The sequence below is a fragment of the Coregonus lavaretus genome (genome assembly GCF_964263955.1).
Source record: "Coregonus lavaretus genome assembly, chromosome: 12".
NCBI lineage: Eukaryota > Metazoa > Chordata > Actinopteri > Salmoniformes > Salmonidae > Coregonus > Coregonus lavaretus.
This window is the reverse complement of record NC_139999.1, coordinates 8,887,461-8,903,528: the sequence shown is the minus strand read 5'-3', so window position 1 is coordinate 8,903,528 and position 16,068 is coordinate 8,887,461. Positions and strand designations below refer to the sequence as shown.

The window sequence follows — 16,068 nt, the reverse complement described above, 5'->3', positions numbered from 1 at the left end:
TAGTTTCTTAGTTACGTTCATGGTTACGTTACGTTACGTATGACGAAAGCGCGTAAGTGCAAGCCCTCAGAAACCCATAGAGATTGTATTGAAAGCTCTGAAATTTGAAAAAAAAATTTTTTACATTAGAGGCTATGAGAGACTTCTGGGCGATTTTCAACCTGACTGAAATCGCCCCAAAACGGGCGGGGACATTTGAAGCACGACTTTAGCCTGATTGGACATTTAGTGGCTGGCAGATCAGACGTCTAGATTAGAACACTGAACTACTGTTGCCGTGATATAATTGATTAGAAAAAAAATCCCTTCCTTTTCCCGTTTGGCAGTGCGTCGCCCATATCGCCCTATTGAACACACCGCCCCTGTATGTGTTTATAACTGCACTTAACTTAACACTTAACTCAATTAAGTCATTATGAGTGTATGACAGTATGAAAAAAAAATGTATGCACTCACTAACTGTAAGTCGCTCTGGATAAGAGCTTCTGCTAAATGACTAAAATGTCAAATGTAAATGACTTGAGTGTATGCATTATAGATATAGGCTTCATAGAAAGTGTTACAAATGTTCTCCTGTCATCTTATAGGAGATCCATTCATGGATTTAGTTATGGCTTGAGAATATGACTGGTCTACAGAGTTTTCTCCTTTATGTCTGTCTTTATATATATATATGGCACCCTTTTTTATATGTGACAACAACTTTTCTGTATTATGTGTATTTCCACAATCAATAATAATAAACGGTACTTCACTATGAATACTTTTGACTATGTGGTTTGAAGTACTTTACCGTTATCGTGCACAAACATTAAGACTGTTATAGACAGAAATCAATGCAGTAATGTTTTATTAAATAAAGGCTCTGATTAAAATATAATATTAATGAAATCAGGCATTTAGCTAATTCTTCTTCCCAGAAGCTCCTCTGAATGGTTTGGAGATGGCTCTGGAGAGAGCGTGTAACACCCTGACTATGAGAGGGCGTTTACGGGACTGGGACTCCTGGGGAGCAGGGGCCGGTGTGGTTGTCAGGTCCTCCTTGGGAGGGGAAGTGGATGGAACCTCTGGAACCTCACACTCAGCATCTGTCATAAGAACATTTCATAATCAGAAAATGAATGTGTGTGTTTGTGTCTGTCCGTCTGTCTGCCTGTCTGTCTGCCTGCCTGTCCGTCTGCATGTCTGTCTGTCTGCCTGTCCGTCTGTCTGTCTGCCTGTCCATCTGCCTGCCTGTCTGTCCATCTGCCTGTCTGTCTGTCTGCATGTCTGTCCGTCCGTCTGCCTGTATCTGTTGTCACTGTTTTAACAAGCTTGTCATAGGGTGATATATCAATATAACATCGATGCTTATCACTTACCCTGTGAAATATGAGTCTCTCTGAGACGTTTGGTAGGCAGCCAATCCAGTTCAGGGTGTCTCTTCGGTTCCCCTTTTGTCTTGAACAGCTGTTGACAAAACACATCAGGACAACTGAGCCTGTGTAAAATACAGAGTGTGCATCCCAAAAGGCACCCTATTCGCTATGTAAGGCACTACTTTTGACAAGGGCCCATAGAGCGCTGGTCAAAAGTAGTGCACTATATAGGGAATAGGGTGCCATTTGGGACATAGCCATTGACTCTCTCCCATGTGTATTAGGATTGTATTACAGCGTCCTCACTCAACCTCCTCAAGACAATGACAACAGTATTGTTCTAATGCTGAGAGACAATAGGTGTGTAGTGAATCTGTAGGGTAAATTTCAGCCCTGCCTTACAGAGGTAATCTCAAAACACAGAGCACCCTACCTTAATCATGATCTTTGGAAACGTATGCATTTTCGGTAGGAAATGCCACTTCCTGTTCTTCTTAGTCTCTTCCCCTCTGGCAGAGGGAAGGCGGGCCATGCCGTCAGCCTTTACATCAGCCGGGCTAAGGCTCCTGGCAGGGAATTCCTCAGTAGCATTAAGGTCAGCTACAACACCATGAATGATGTCACTTGCGGCATTGCTGGTGTCTGAGTGAGAAGAGCACGCTAGTGTGACCGACCTGTGTACAATAACTGGGAGAAGAGGACGCAGCCATGGAAGTTAGTCACTGCGTCCCAAATGGCATTCTCTTCACTTTATAGTGCACTACTTTTGACCAGGGCCCATAGGGTCTGGTCAAAAGTAGTGCACTAAATATGGAATAAGGTGCCATTCTGGACACAACCAGTGAATTTTACATCATAAAACGCAAAGTATTGAGCATCATGTTACAATTAAGTCCTATGCAGATGAAAATAGATACTTTCACTTACCATCCTCCATTGCAGACTTGGACCCATAAGTCAGGCTGTCCATCACCACGTCTGTCATCAACTTGATGACCTGATCCAAAACCATTTCAGCCGAGGGTGGCATAGGCCTTCCCATACACTGCCCCAGGAGTCTCCTAACAGAAGTCTGGGCAAAGTTGTAAATGAGCTCTGAGGCATCGTCCTTTGACAGCTTCCTCAGGGCTGGCTTAGGCAGCGCTGGTTGAGAGAGGCTTCTGTGGCCAGCCATGGATTGAAGCTGGCGGCTTATGGTTATCTCCAGAATGAGACCGTGGACCTTTGCGATCAGGTTGTCAGACGCACCTTGAAGGGCTTCAACTGACAGGAGCCTATCCAGATTTTCTTCTGCTGAAGTCATCTCTGGGTCGTCCATCTTCAATGTGTCCATTATAGTTTTCACTATGATATTGGTGTCAGATATGTTTATTTCTTGTTGGCTCACAAGCGTTGACCGTGAACCTGTCTCGTCCATTGCGATAGAGGTATGGGATTCTGTCCTTGTGATCTCATCGGCAGCGCTCATGTCAGGCAACTGGTCAAGGCTCTCCAGTAAAGAGTCTAACATGTTAGTGGCTATCAGACACTCCTGCCCAACAGATGAACTCTCAGAGTTGGCCACTCTACACTTGATCTCATTTAGGATCAAGCTGAGCATCTTCTTTGCAGTTTTGCTAAAGCCTTCTTGGCTGACTGCCACTGTTACGTCTTTTAGAGCCACAAGAGGTTTGCAACTTTCACTCAATCCACTGCCGTGGAGAGGAGAGGCTCTCTTCAAACTGTTGTTGCTCACAACTGACATACTCCTGGTGGGCAGAGTGACATCCTCACTGCATGTGTCAATTACATGGTGGTCTGTTGAAGAGCCACTTGAAGACACAAGGGCTTTAGACCTTTTAGCCAAACAGACTTTTGACAAAGGCTTCTCACTTCTCACAGACGGATGGCGGCTCCTGTCCTCAACAAGAGCAGTGTCAGGGGACTTAATGCGTCTGAGTGTCTCCACAGGGGTGGAGTCCAGCACATCTTTGGCTGTGGTGACTGACACTGGTGGAAAAGAGAAAAAGATGTTCAGTCTATCCTTTACTCTGTGGTACATGGTTTGAGCAGCATCCAATAAGTTGTCAAAGACAACTCTGGGTTTGAGCTGGGACTCCAGCTTTTTCTCTCCTAGTGGGAAGGAGTCTGCGTCGTCCACAGTGTACTGGGATACACTTTCAAGGTCTTGCATGATAATATTTACTATATCTTCGGCTGTAGAAACCACATGGTGTGAGAAGGTGGTGCTAGGCATGCCCTGTAGCAAAGAATGGTTGGCTTTGCTAGCAGCTCTGAGAATGGTCTCACTCACAATGTGTTTGGCCTTAGCTCGGAACTCAGTACTGTAAAAGCTCTGGATGGAAATGTTAGAGGTTCTGCTGGCTGCACTAAGAGATCGCATGAGTGTGGCAATCTCGGCTGACGTCACATCACTCAAAATGGTGAGGTCCTCCAATTTCGAAATTATCGAGTCCAACTTCTGGTTGAAGTCGAAGGATGAATTTGTCTTGCTCTCCCCAACGGAAGCGGAGCAGTCTTCCTTTGAAGTGTCCACCCTCAGCACCGAGATCACCTGTTTGATTACCCCTTTAGTGCAGGTGTCGAGGGTGAGCTGGTGGGCTGAGGACTTAGAAGGGGTCTTACTGTCTGTCTTCTGTACAGGAGATTCCTCCACAGTGGCCTCAGTTACAGGAGATACCTCCACAGTGGCCTCAGTTATGTCACGGTTTCGGCCGAGGCTGCCTCTCTCCCTTGTTCGGGCAGGCTTCGGCGTTCGTCGTCTCCGGAATTCTAGCTGCCACCGTTCTATGTTCTGTGTTTCCTGTTTGATTAGTTTTGTCTGTTAGCCACACCTGTTTTGTGTTAGGTCTCATTATGCACCCTATTTAGTTCCCTGTTTGTGTGTATAGTGTTGTGTGTAATTGTCGCTTGTCAGATGGTTGCGTAGCTGTGTTATTTTTCCAGTACGCCAGGATTAGTAGTGTCCTCCTCTGTTTAGGAGAGTTTTGCGCACTGTGTTTTCGTGCGATCGTGTGTTGACGCCTGTGCGCGTCTGTTTGGCATCCTGCCGTTTGTGGATAATTTTGCATAGTAAAGTCTTGTTGGACTGTACCTCTGCTTCTGCGCCTGATTCCCCACCACACCATCACTACATCGTTGACAGAATTACACACCATAAACATGGAATCAGCGGGAGCCGAAGCAGCGCCGACGAGACTGGAGGTCCAGGTTCGGGAGCAACAGGAACAGATCCTCCAGATGGGAACCGCCCTGCAGGAGGTAATCACCACGCTCCGAGGCTGGGGCGCACCTCCAACACCTTCCTCACCGCCAGCCCAGCCAGCACCATCGGCCAGCCTGCCCATTCCAGCGCCAGAACACCGAGGGATCCGACTCGCTCTCCCGAGGGCCTACGACGGAACCGCGGCTGGGTGTCAGGGATTCCTCCTCCAGGTGGAGTTGTACCTGGCCACCGTACACCCGGCACCCTCGGGGCATGAGAGCGTGTCTGCCCTGATATCCTGCCTGTCCGGGAAGGCGTTGGAATGGGCCAACGCGGAGTGGAGGAAGATCGACGCCGCGAGTATCACCTACGACGAGTTCTCCCGCCGCTTTAGGGCGGTGTTCGACCATCCCCCGGAGGGGAAAGCGGCGGGGGAGCGTCTGGTCTTCCTCCGGCAGGGGAGGAGGAGTGCTCAGGAATTCGCGCTTGAATTCCGTACTCTAGCGGCTGATGCAGGGTGGAATGAGCGGGCCCTCGTCGATATATATCGATGTAGCCTAAGAGAGGACGTCCGTAGGGAGCTGGCCTGTAGGGACACCAGTCTCTCTTTCGACCAGCTGGTCGACATGTCAATCAGGTTAGATAACCTATTGGCCACCCGCGGACGTCCTGAGGGGGGTCCGTCCATTTCACCCTCCAGCGCATCCGAGCCGTGTCATATGGAGCTCGGGGGCGCTGGCGCTAGAGATAGGAGGAGTCGGCAGGTGAGGGGGTCCATCCACTGCACCAACTGTGGTCGGGGAGGACACACCGCGGCTAGGTGCTGGGGATGGCCTCCTCGGGGAGATGACGACAGGTCCCGCACTGGGGATTCCCTCCAGGTGAGTAGGCGCCCCACTCACCCAGAGCTCACTGTTGCCCATTTTTGTATGCCTGTGCGTTTTCCGCAGGTGGCACCTCATTCCCAGTATAAGGCGCTGGTAGATTCAGGCGCGGCTGGGAATTTTATTGATAAGAAGTTTTGTTTAGAGTTAGGGTTTCCCCTTCTCCCTGTTGATGTTCCTTTTCCCGTTCACGCCCTAGATAGTCGTCCGTTGGGTACGGGCTTAATCAGGGAGGTCACGGCGCCACTTAGGATGTGTGCGCAGGGGAGTCATCAGGAGATAATTCAACTGTTTCTGATTGACTCTCCTGCGTATCCGGTGGTGCTGGGCATGCCCTGGTTAAGTACCCATAACCCCGTTATTTCGTGGCAGGAGAGGGCTCTGATGGAGTGGTCTGCTCAGTGTGTGGGTAGATGTTTGGGCGTTTCCATAGGGGCTACCTCGGTGGAGAGTCCAAACCAGGTGCCCGCATTGCACATTCCACCTGAGTATGGGGATTTGGCTATTGCGTTTAGTAAGGCGAGGGCGACGCGGTTGCCACCCCATAGGCAGGGGGATTGTGCGATAGACCTTCAGGCAGGAGCTGCGCTCCCACGGAGTCATGTGTATCCTCTGTCTCAGGAGGAGAAGAAAGCTATGGAGGTTTACATAGACGAATCACTGAGACAAGGATACATACGGCCGTCCACTTCCCCCGCGTCCTCGAGTTTCTTTTTCGTGAAGAAAGAGGATGGGGGTTTGCGTCCGTGCATCGATTACCGTGGTCTCAATCAGATTACGGTGAAGTATAGTTATCCACTCCCGCTGATTGCGACCATGACTGAGTCGTTGCATGGGGCGCGTTTCTTCACGAAATTAGATCTCAGGAGCGCGTACAACTTGGTGCGCATCAGGAAGGATGATGAATGGAAAACAGCCTTTAGTACCACCTCGGGCCATTACGAGTATCTAGTCATGCCATACGGGTTGATGAATGCTCCGTCAGTTTTCCAATCATTCGTGGATGAGATCTTCAGGGACATGCAGGGACAGGGAGTCGTGGTGTACATAGATGACATTCTCGTGTACTCACCTACCCGTGTCGAGCATGTGGCCCTGGTGCGCAGGGTGTTGCGGAGGCTGGTGGAGCACGACCTGTATGTGAAGGCAGAGAAGTGTCTGTTTTTCCAGGAGTCGATTTCCTTTTTGGGGTATCAGTTGTCTGCGTCAGGGGTGAAGATGGAGGTAGACCGAGTGTCAGCCGTGCGTAATTGGCAAACACCAACCACTGTGAAAGAGGTGCAGCAGTTTTTGGGGTTTGCGAATTACTACCGGAGGTTTATCCGGGGTTTTGGGCAAGTGGCAGCTCCCATCACGTCTCTCTTAAAGGGGGGCCCGGTGCGTCTGCAGTGGTCAGTCGAGGCGGACAGGGCGTTTGAGAAGCTGAAGGACCTGTTCACCTCGGCTCCGGTGCTGGCGCATCCGGATCCCTCTTTACCATTTCAGGTAGAGGTGGACGCGTCTGAGGCCGGTATTGGCGCCGTGCTTTCACAACGGTCAGGCGCGCCACCTAAACTCCGCCCCTGTGCCTTCTATTCCAAGAAGCTCAGCCCGGCGGAGCGAAATTATGACGTAGGGGACAGGGAGCTGTTAGCTGTGGTACAGGCCCTTAAGGTGTGGAGGCACTGGCTTGAGGGGGCTCAACACCCTTTCCTCATTTTGACGGACCACCGTAACCTGGAGTACATCCGGGCAGCGAGGAGGCTGAACCCTCGACAGGCTAGATGGAGTATGTTTTTGACCCGTTTCTCTTTTAAGATCACCTACATCCCTGGGTCACAAAACGGTAAGGCAGATGCGCTGTCTCGGCGGTATGACGGGGAGGAGAGGTCCGTGGAGCCCACTCCCATACTGCCGGAGTCGTGTCTAGTGGCACCGGTGGTGTGGGAGCTCGATTCTGAGCTCGAGCGGGCATTACGCACCGACCCTAGTCCACCACAATGCCCGGAGGGTCGGAAGTATGTTCCGCTCGAGTGTCGGGATCGATTGATCTATTGGGCTCACACGTCACCCTCCTCTGGACATCCGGGTATCGGCCGGACAGTGCACTGTCTTAGTGCCAAATATTGGTGGCCCACGTTGGCCAGGGATGTGAGGGTTTATGTTTCCTCCTGCTCGGTGTGCGCCCAGTGTAAGGCGCCTAGACATCTGCCTAGGGGTAAGTTACTGCCCCTGCCCGTTCCACAACGACCATGGTCCCACCTCTCGGTGGATTTTATAACTGACCTTCCCCTCTCTCAAGGGAATACTACACTCCTGGTCGTTGTGGACCGGTTCTCTAAGGCCTGTCGTTTGCTCCCCCTGCCGGGTCTTCCTACTGCCCTACAGACCGCCGAAGCACTATTCACTCATGTGTTCCGGCACTACGGGGTGCCCGAGGACATTGTGGCTGACCGGGGTCCCCAATTCACCTCCAGAGTCTGGAGAGCTTTTATGGAGCGGTTGGGGGTCTCGGTGAGCCTCACCTCGGGTTACCACCCGGAGAGTAATGGGCAGGTGGAACGCGTAAACCAGGATGTGGGCAGGTTTCTCAGAACATACTGCCGGGACCGGCCGGAGGAGTGGGCGAGATATGTGCCCTGGGCCGAGATGGCACAGAACTCTCTCCGCCACTCCTCCACCCAACTAACCCCTTTTCAGTGTGTTTTAGGGTACCAGCCGGTTCTGGCACCATGGCATGAGAGCCAGATCGAGGCCCCCGCTGTGGATGAGTGGGTGCGGCGCTCGGAGGAGACGTGGAACGCTGCACACGTCCATCTGCAGCGTGCCATACGTCGACAGAAGACGAGCGCCGACCTACACCGCAGTGAGGGGCCTGTGTACGCACCTGGAGATCGAGTCTGGCTCTCTGCCAGAAACCTGCCCCTCCGCCTGCCCTGTCGGAAACTGGGTCGGCGGTTTGTGGGGCCATTTAAAGTCCTGAGAAGGTTGAACGAGGTATGTTATAGATTACAGTTACCAGTTGAGTATAAGTGTATTAACCCCTCGTTCCATGTGTCCCTTCTCAGGCCGGTGGTAGCAGGCCCACTCCAAGAACATGAGATCTTGGAGACCCCCCCGCCCCCGTTGGACATCGAGGGGGCACCGGCGTACACCGTGAGATCCATCTTGGATTCTAGACGTCGGAGAGGGGGTCTTCAGTATCTAGTGGAGTGGGAGGGGTACGGTCCGGAGGAGCGGTGCTGGGTGCCGAGGAGAGACATCTTGGACCCGTCGCTCCTGACGGAATTCCATCGGGGGTATCCGACGCGCCCTGCGCCGCGGCCTCCGGGTCGTCCCCAAGGCCGGAGTCGGCGCGCGTCTGGAGCCGCGCGTCAAGGGGGGGGTACTGTCACGGTTTCGGCCGAGGCTGCCTCTCTCCCTTGTTCGGGCAGGCTTCGGCGTTCGTCGTCTCCGGAATTCTAGCTGCCACCGTTCTATGTTCTGTGTTTCCTGTTTGATTAGTTTTGTCTGTTAGCCACACCTGTTTTGTGTTAGGTCTCATTATGCACCCTATTTAGTTCCCTGTTTGTGTGTATAGTGTTGTGTGTAATTGTCGCTTGTCAGATGGTTGCGTAGCTGTGTTATTTTTCCAGTACGCCAGGATTAGTAGTGTCCTCCTCTGTTTAGGAGAGTTTTGCGCACTGTGTTTTCGTGCGATCGTGTGTTGACGCCTGTGCGCGTCTGTTTGGCATCCTGCCGTTTGTGGATAATTTTGCATAGTAAAGTCTTGTTGGACTGTACCTCTGCTTCTGCGCCTGATTCCCCACCACACCATCACTACATCGTTGACAAGTTACAAGTAGTCCAGTTGCAGAGAGCTCGATTTGCACAGGAATATATTTTCCCTCAGTGAGATGGTTGGAGGTGAACAGCTTCCTTAGTTTGTCCAGGGTTTTGGTGTAAATCTTCTGGGAACCTGAACTCACTTCCACCCAGAATATTTTGCGACCTGGTTTCGTACGCTTGGAGGCCTTATTGACCTCATATACCTCATGCAGGTCGGAAATAATTCCACCAAAGAGATCAGAGGATGCCTCCTCAATATTCTCTGAGGAAACATGGACAGATAGGATTTCCGACAGTTTCCCACAAGTGTCGGTTTTATCCAGCGCAGCAGTATATGTCACAGCTGCATCCTGAATGACCTGAGTGATGCATTGCTCAGCTTTGACAATATACTCCTCCACTGGCTGACCAAGGAGGATGTCAACTTTATCAGCAGGGCGCTCCTTCTGAATACTCACATTCTCCTTTGATGGGCATGGGTTGTTGAAGATAATGCTCTCAGTGACCATCTTAGAGGAGGCGAGAGATGAGTCGAGAAGCAGAGATCTGTATATTGTCGAGGTGGACATCTCTGGGTGCTTTATCACAGCAGCCTCCTCCAAAATGGCAGACGGGCCCTGGAGGATGTCAGAGATATCCATGTCCTCAATGGTCTCTACCAGAGACGATAGTAGGTCTCTGGCTGCCAGGTTGGTAGGTCTCTGGTTCTCGAGCTCTGTTTTGATTGCTTGACAGGCAGTTGCCAGAGCAACAACAGAGCGAGAACACAACTGCTTCAAGGTGGAGTCAGAAAAAGATGATGACAGATCTGTCATGGACATGGTGGAGAGTTGACTCTCAGAGACAAACGGGCTGAGTTTGACAGACACCTGTCTGACCAAGTCCCCAGCAAGAGCTCTCTTATCTATTGCTCCACTAGCTGAGTTGTGGGAGCAGGCACTCTGTGGCCTTGACGGGTTCCTGTTATCCAAAAATCCTGTTGTCCAAAAAACCTCAAGTACAAGATCCACAACATCGGATGACACTTCTGTCATTCTGTTGTCAGACAGAAATGTACTTGGATGAATGGTGCCTGCATTCACAGTCCAGTCGCAAATGGAGTTGTTGGACTGACTCTGGACTAGTGGAACTAGACAGGTTTCACTTTGACCTTGGCCAAAGAGCTCTGCCATTTTGAGCAGAACTGATCTTAAGACCTTCGATTTGGAAATGTTCAGCAGTGGGTCGTTGTTGGACAGTCTGGTGGATGGTCTGCTAGCCGATCTGTGAACCACTAGGCTTTGTATTTCTGCCGAAATGGCAGTTAGAAAATAGGTCAAGGGGCTGGTCGCTCTCCCCTCATTTCCTCCGTTGGCTTTAGCCTTGGTGATGCTATCTATGATGATGACTATGACCTGTCCAGCCAGAGGACCCAAGATGGCCTCAAGCTCCCTCTCTAACTCAAGGGGAGACTTGTGGCCGAGCGCAATATGCTCTATGGCATGGGAATACATCTTAGAAGTCGCCATGCTTAGCATCTCTTGGACAAACTGTTGACTTGCTGAGATACTTCCAGTCAGCGGATCTAGAGTTCCCTGACTGACACTTCGCATTAGCTCAGCCAATCTGGAGGTGAGAAGGTTTATAACCAACTCGACAATACCCATCATTAACTTGCCGTCCGTTGATATTTTGCTAAGTCTGTATTTCTCCTGTCTACTTCGTTTCGGCGGCAGTACGATGTCACTCTGCGACTGGCCGCTCTGGACCATGTCTAAGACAGAGTCCTCAGAGATTCCAAACACAGATCTCAGTGGTGCTGAGTGTGGTCTGTGTCTCATCTCTCTATCGCCACCCTCAGGTGAGGAGACATATCGCTCTTCGTTCTCACTCAGCAAAGAGGTCATGGACCTGCAGAATGCACAACAGAAATGAATAGTACATGGTAACAAAATAAAAAATATGATCCAAGACTTTGGGACACAAACTCAACCTTGTTATTGTTATTCAAAGGAAGCATTGTGAACCATCTCAAACCACACTCAGACCAAACATTAACATTTAGAGTAAACTTTTTAGAGTGGTTGTGTAGTATCTAAGTAGTATTTCTCACTAAGTGGATCTGGAATGGATATTTGTACCTATAACAGGAAAGACCTGCAAAAAGAGGAGGGGATAGAGCTAGGTATCTGTGAGAGGCGTGGATAGGGGTAGGTACCTGTGAGAGGAGGGGATAGGGCTAGGTACCTGTGAGAGGAGGGGATAGGGCTAGGTACCTGTGAGAGGAGTGGATAGGGCTAGGTACCTGTGAGAGGAGTGGATAGGGCTAGGTACCTGTGAGAGGAGTGGATAGGGCTAGGTACCTGTGAGAGGAGGGGATAGGGCTAGGTACCTGTGAGAGGAGGGGATAGGGCTAGGTACCTGTGAGAGGAGGGGAAAGGCGTGGGAGTGCGTGTGCTGCAGGCGGTTCTGGCGCTGGTGCACTTGCTGGGTCCTCCACTACAGCTGAATCTGACGCTGCGGCCAAGAGAGGTCACCTCTCCTGCCTCATTACTTCCTGATCCAGAAGAGCTTGGCGAATCAGAGAGCTCTATCTGCATGGTGAGGTCAAGGGCGGGAACAACCACAGTGGATGTAGACTCCATCACCCATGCTACAATATCCATGCACTTGGCACTAAACTCATGTCTGCTCATCTGCAATGTTAAAAGACCATACAGAGTTAGTTTGTTAAAGGGGCTGCACTGATATAAAACTTAGAACCATTTACTCAAACTTGTCAATTAAAGCAGTGGTTCAGGATTAAAGGTCCTGCAGGATTTCCACAAATGAATATTTGGTCCATTTTACCAACATTAACTACTTTAGAGGTGACTATAACTCACCCCGACACGCATATTCTCACTCAGCAGATTCCAATGGCTGAAAAGTAAATAAATGCAAGTACACAATGAATTACATTACCTCTATTCTCTTAGACTACGTTATGGATGGACATTACCTCTATTATCTTAGATTACGTTATGGATGGAAATTACCTCTATTATCTTAGATTACGTTATGGATGGACCTCTATGGAACTAGGCCACACCCAGACATCCCTGATTGGTTATTTGGTCCGTTGAGTCCTTTGTATTTGCCCGAGACTATAGGAGACTCTCAATCTCCTCACCTCCTTCTCAAAACCCATTGGATGAGAAGGTCAGAAGGGCGGGACCTCTGGCTTTCTCATCCAATGGGTTTTGAGGAGGCGAGAAGAGAGGACACGAGGAGTATGCAATTGAGACAGGGAACATATCTAGGGGATGCATGGGGAAGCCAAAGAGCAACTTACTCGTCCTTCATGTCCTGCACAAAGGTGTGTAGGTCTGGGTAGCTTCTCTTTCCCCTGCTGAGGGTGAGGCTGGTCTGGGAGGTTGCATCCTTGTGGGTCACGGTAGTGAAGGTCACCACTGCAGCCTGATGGCGACAACAGAAAGCAGAGTTAGGCTGGAATTCAATTTTGCGTCATTAAAACACAAAATATCTAAATGAAATTTCATACATGTAATAGAAAAATACATCATACCTCCTGTGACTGAGATGGGATGGCAACAGCCTCGTCCATCTCACTCTCTCCTTCGACCTCCTGCGACTGAGATGGGATGGCAACAGCCTCGTCCATCTCAATCTCTCCTTCAACCTCCTGCGACTGAGATGGGATGGCAACAGCCTCGTCCATCTCACTCTCTCCTTCAACCTCCTGCGACTGAGATGGGATGGCAACAGCCTCGTCCAACTCAATCTCTCCTTCAACCTCCTGCGACTGAGATGGGATGGCAACAGCCTCGTCCAACTCACTCTCTCCTTCAACCTCCTGCGACTGAGATGGGATGGCAACAGCCTCGTCCAACTCACTCTCTCCTTCAACCTCCTGCGACTGAGATGGGATGGCAACAGCCTCGTCCAACTCACTCTCTCCTTCAACCTCCTGCGACTGAGATGGGATGGCAACAGCCTCGTCCAACTCACTCTCTCCTTCAACCTCCTGTGACTGAGTTGGGGTATCTGTCTCTAGAACAGCCTCGTCCAACTTGGTCAGTCTCTCAGCCTCTCTGTGATCTTTATGGGATCTAGATAGAGAAAAAGGAATCTCTCTTAGGTCACTGCTATAATGTGAGTGTGAGGATGTGTTCCCATTATAGAATTAGAATCATAGAATTAGAATGAATCATTCTAGAATTAGAATAGGTATATAGAATAGGCTCCAATACTCTTGAGATGACTCGGCCTATCCAGAGCCAAATATTTAGAGAATTCTGCCAACTTTTAAAAGGACTCCATGTTAGCGCCTTGGAGCCTTTCATTTATCCTTTCATTATAAGTACATTATAATTATAGATGTTCAGTTACATAGCATTGTTTAAAATGTCAATATTGCCCATGGGGAGCCAGCTGTCATATGGATATCTACTGTGTCATGTAATGTATACATAAACTCAGCAAAAAAAGAAACGTCCCTTTTTCAGGATCTTTCAAAGATAATTCCTAAAAATCCAAATAACTTCACAGATCTTCATTGTAAAGGGTTTAAACACTGTTTCCCATGCTAGTCCCCTGTAGCTCAGTTGGTAGAGCAAGGCGCTTGCAACGCCAGGGTTGTGGGTTCGTTTCCCACGGGGGGCCAGTATGAAAATGTATGCACTCACTAACTGTAAGTCGCTCTGGATAAGAGCGTCTGCTAAATGACTAAAATGTAAAATGTTGTTCAATGAACCATAAACAATTAATGAACATGCACCTGTGGAACGGTCATTAAGACACAAACAGCTTACAGACGGTAGTTATGAAAACTTAGGACACTAAAGAGGCCTTTCTACTGACTCTGAAAAACACCAAAAGAAAGATGCCCAGGGTCTGCCACTGCGAAGATGCCCGTACGTGGTCTGCCACCGTCATGTCTCCCTGTAGCGCTGTCTTAGGCGTCTCACAGTACGGACATTGCAATTTATTGCCCTGGCCACATCTGCAGTCCTCATGCCTCCTTGCAGCATGCCTAAGGCATGTTCACGCAGATGAGGCCAGGGCAATAAATTGCAATGTCCGTACTGTGAGATGCCTAAGACAGCGCTACAGGGAGACAGGACGGACAGCTGATCGTCCTCGCAGTGGCAGACCACGTGTAACAACACCTGCACAGGATCGGCACATCCGAACATCAAACCTGCGGGACAGGTACAGGATGGCAACAACAACTGCCTGAGTTACACCAGGAATGCACAATCCCTCCATCAGTGCTCAGACTGTCCGCAATGGGCTGAGAGAGGCTGGACTGAGGGGTTGTAGGCCTGTTGTAAGGCAAGTCCTCACCAGACATCACTGGCAACAACGTCGCCTATGGGCACAAACCCACCGTCGCTGGACCAGACAGGACTGGCAAAAAGTGCTCTTCACTGATGAGTCGCGGTTTTGTCTCACCAGGGGTGATGGTCGGATTCGCGTTTATCGTCAAAGGAATGAGCGTTACACCGAGGCCTGTACTCTGGAGCGGGATCGATTTGGAGGTGGAGGGTCCATCATGGTCTGGGGCGGTGTGTCACAGCATCATCGGACTGAGCTTGTTGTCATTGCAGGAAATCTCAACGCTGTGCGTTACAGGGAAGACATCCTCCTCCCTCATGTGGTACCCTTCCTGCAGGCTCATCTTGACATGACCCTCCAGCATGACAATGCCACCAGCCATACTGCTCGTTCTGTGCGTGATTTCCTGCAAGACAGGAATGTCAGTGTTCTGCCATGGTCAGCGAAGAGCCTGTATCTGTTGGATTGGAGGGTGAGGGCTAGGGCCATTCCCCCCAGAAATGTCTGGGAACTTGCAGGTGCCTTGGTGGAAGAGTGGGGTAACATCTCACAGCAAGAACTGGCAAATCTGGTGCAGTCCATGAGGAGTAGATGCACTGCAGTACTTATTGCAGCTGGTGGCCACACCAGATACTGTTACTTTTGATTTTGACCCCCCCTTTGTTCTGTTAGTCACATGTCTGTGGAACTTGTTCAGTTTATGTCTCAGTTGTTGAATCTTGTTATGTTCATACAAATATTTACACGTTAAGTTTGCTGAAAATAAACGCAGTTGACAGTGAGAGGACGTTTCTTTTTTTGTTGCTGAGTTTATATCTCAATGTCCCAACTCTATAAATACATAGCTCTGGGCCTACCTCTCCATAGGCGGTGACCTTTGACCTACTACTGAATCTGTATCTTTAGGCCTATGTGATCCTGTAACCAGTCACAAATGTGTCATTAGTGTAAATCACTTACCTGACTTCCTTCATAACATCAGCACCATTGATGGGGTCATCCAGGTCTATGAGGGTGAGGTCATTCCCACTGACCTCTGACCTCTGAAAGACAGCACAAAGTCATGTTTAGATGTCACCTACTGTGTCGCCTTTTGCCGTGCTCAAAACAACTGGGAAATCTCTGACTTCCGACTTCAGTGCGTTCAAGACAACTGGGAAATCGGGAAAAAAAACAAGCTCCGACTGGGAAAAATCTTTTTGAACAGTCATCCAACTCGGAATTCCAAGTCGGAAGCAGCGCGGCTTGGCGGGTCATGTTTTGGAGGACGCCTGACTCGACCTTCGCCTCTCCCGAGCCCGCTGGGGAGTTGCAGCGATGAGACAAGATCGTAACAAGATCGTAACTACCAATTGGATATCACGAAAAATTGGGGAGGAAAAGGGGGTAAAATTACCACCACAAAATGTAAAAAGGAATTCCAAGTCGGAAACTCTGGCATCTTTCTAGAGCTCCGACTTTCCGACCTGAAGATCACAGACGTCATGATTTGACC

The 16,068-nt window shown here is 49.8% G+C and overlaps 1 protein-coding gene across 1 annotated transcript; it reads right to left on the bottom strand.

Annotated features, from left to right (window-relative positions):
• Window positions 1–1,353: 1,353 nt before the first annotated feature.
• On the bottom strand, window positions 1,354–2,676 carry LOC311138315 (uncharacterized protein; the record flags this gene model as incomplete). Its single annotated transcript, XM_084172998.1, has 3 exons — window positions 1,354–1,449; window positions 1,792–2,045; window positions 2,286–2,676. 3 exons carry the CDS (start codon window positions 2,674–2,676, stop codon window positions 1,354–1,356), a joined length of 741 nt encoding a protein of 246 aa, XP_084029124.1.
• Window positions 2,677–16,068: the final 13,392 nt, after the last annotated feature.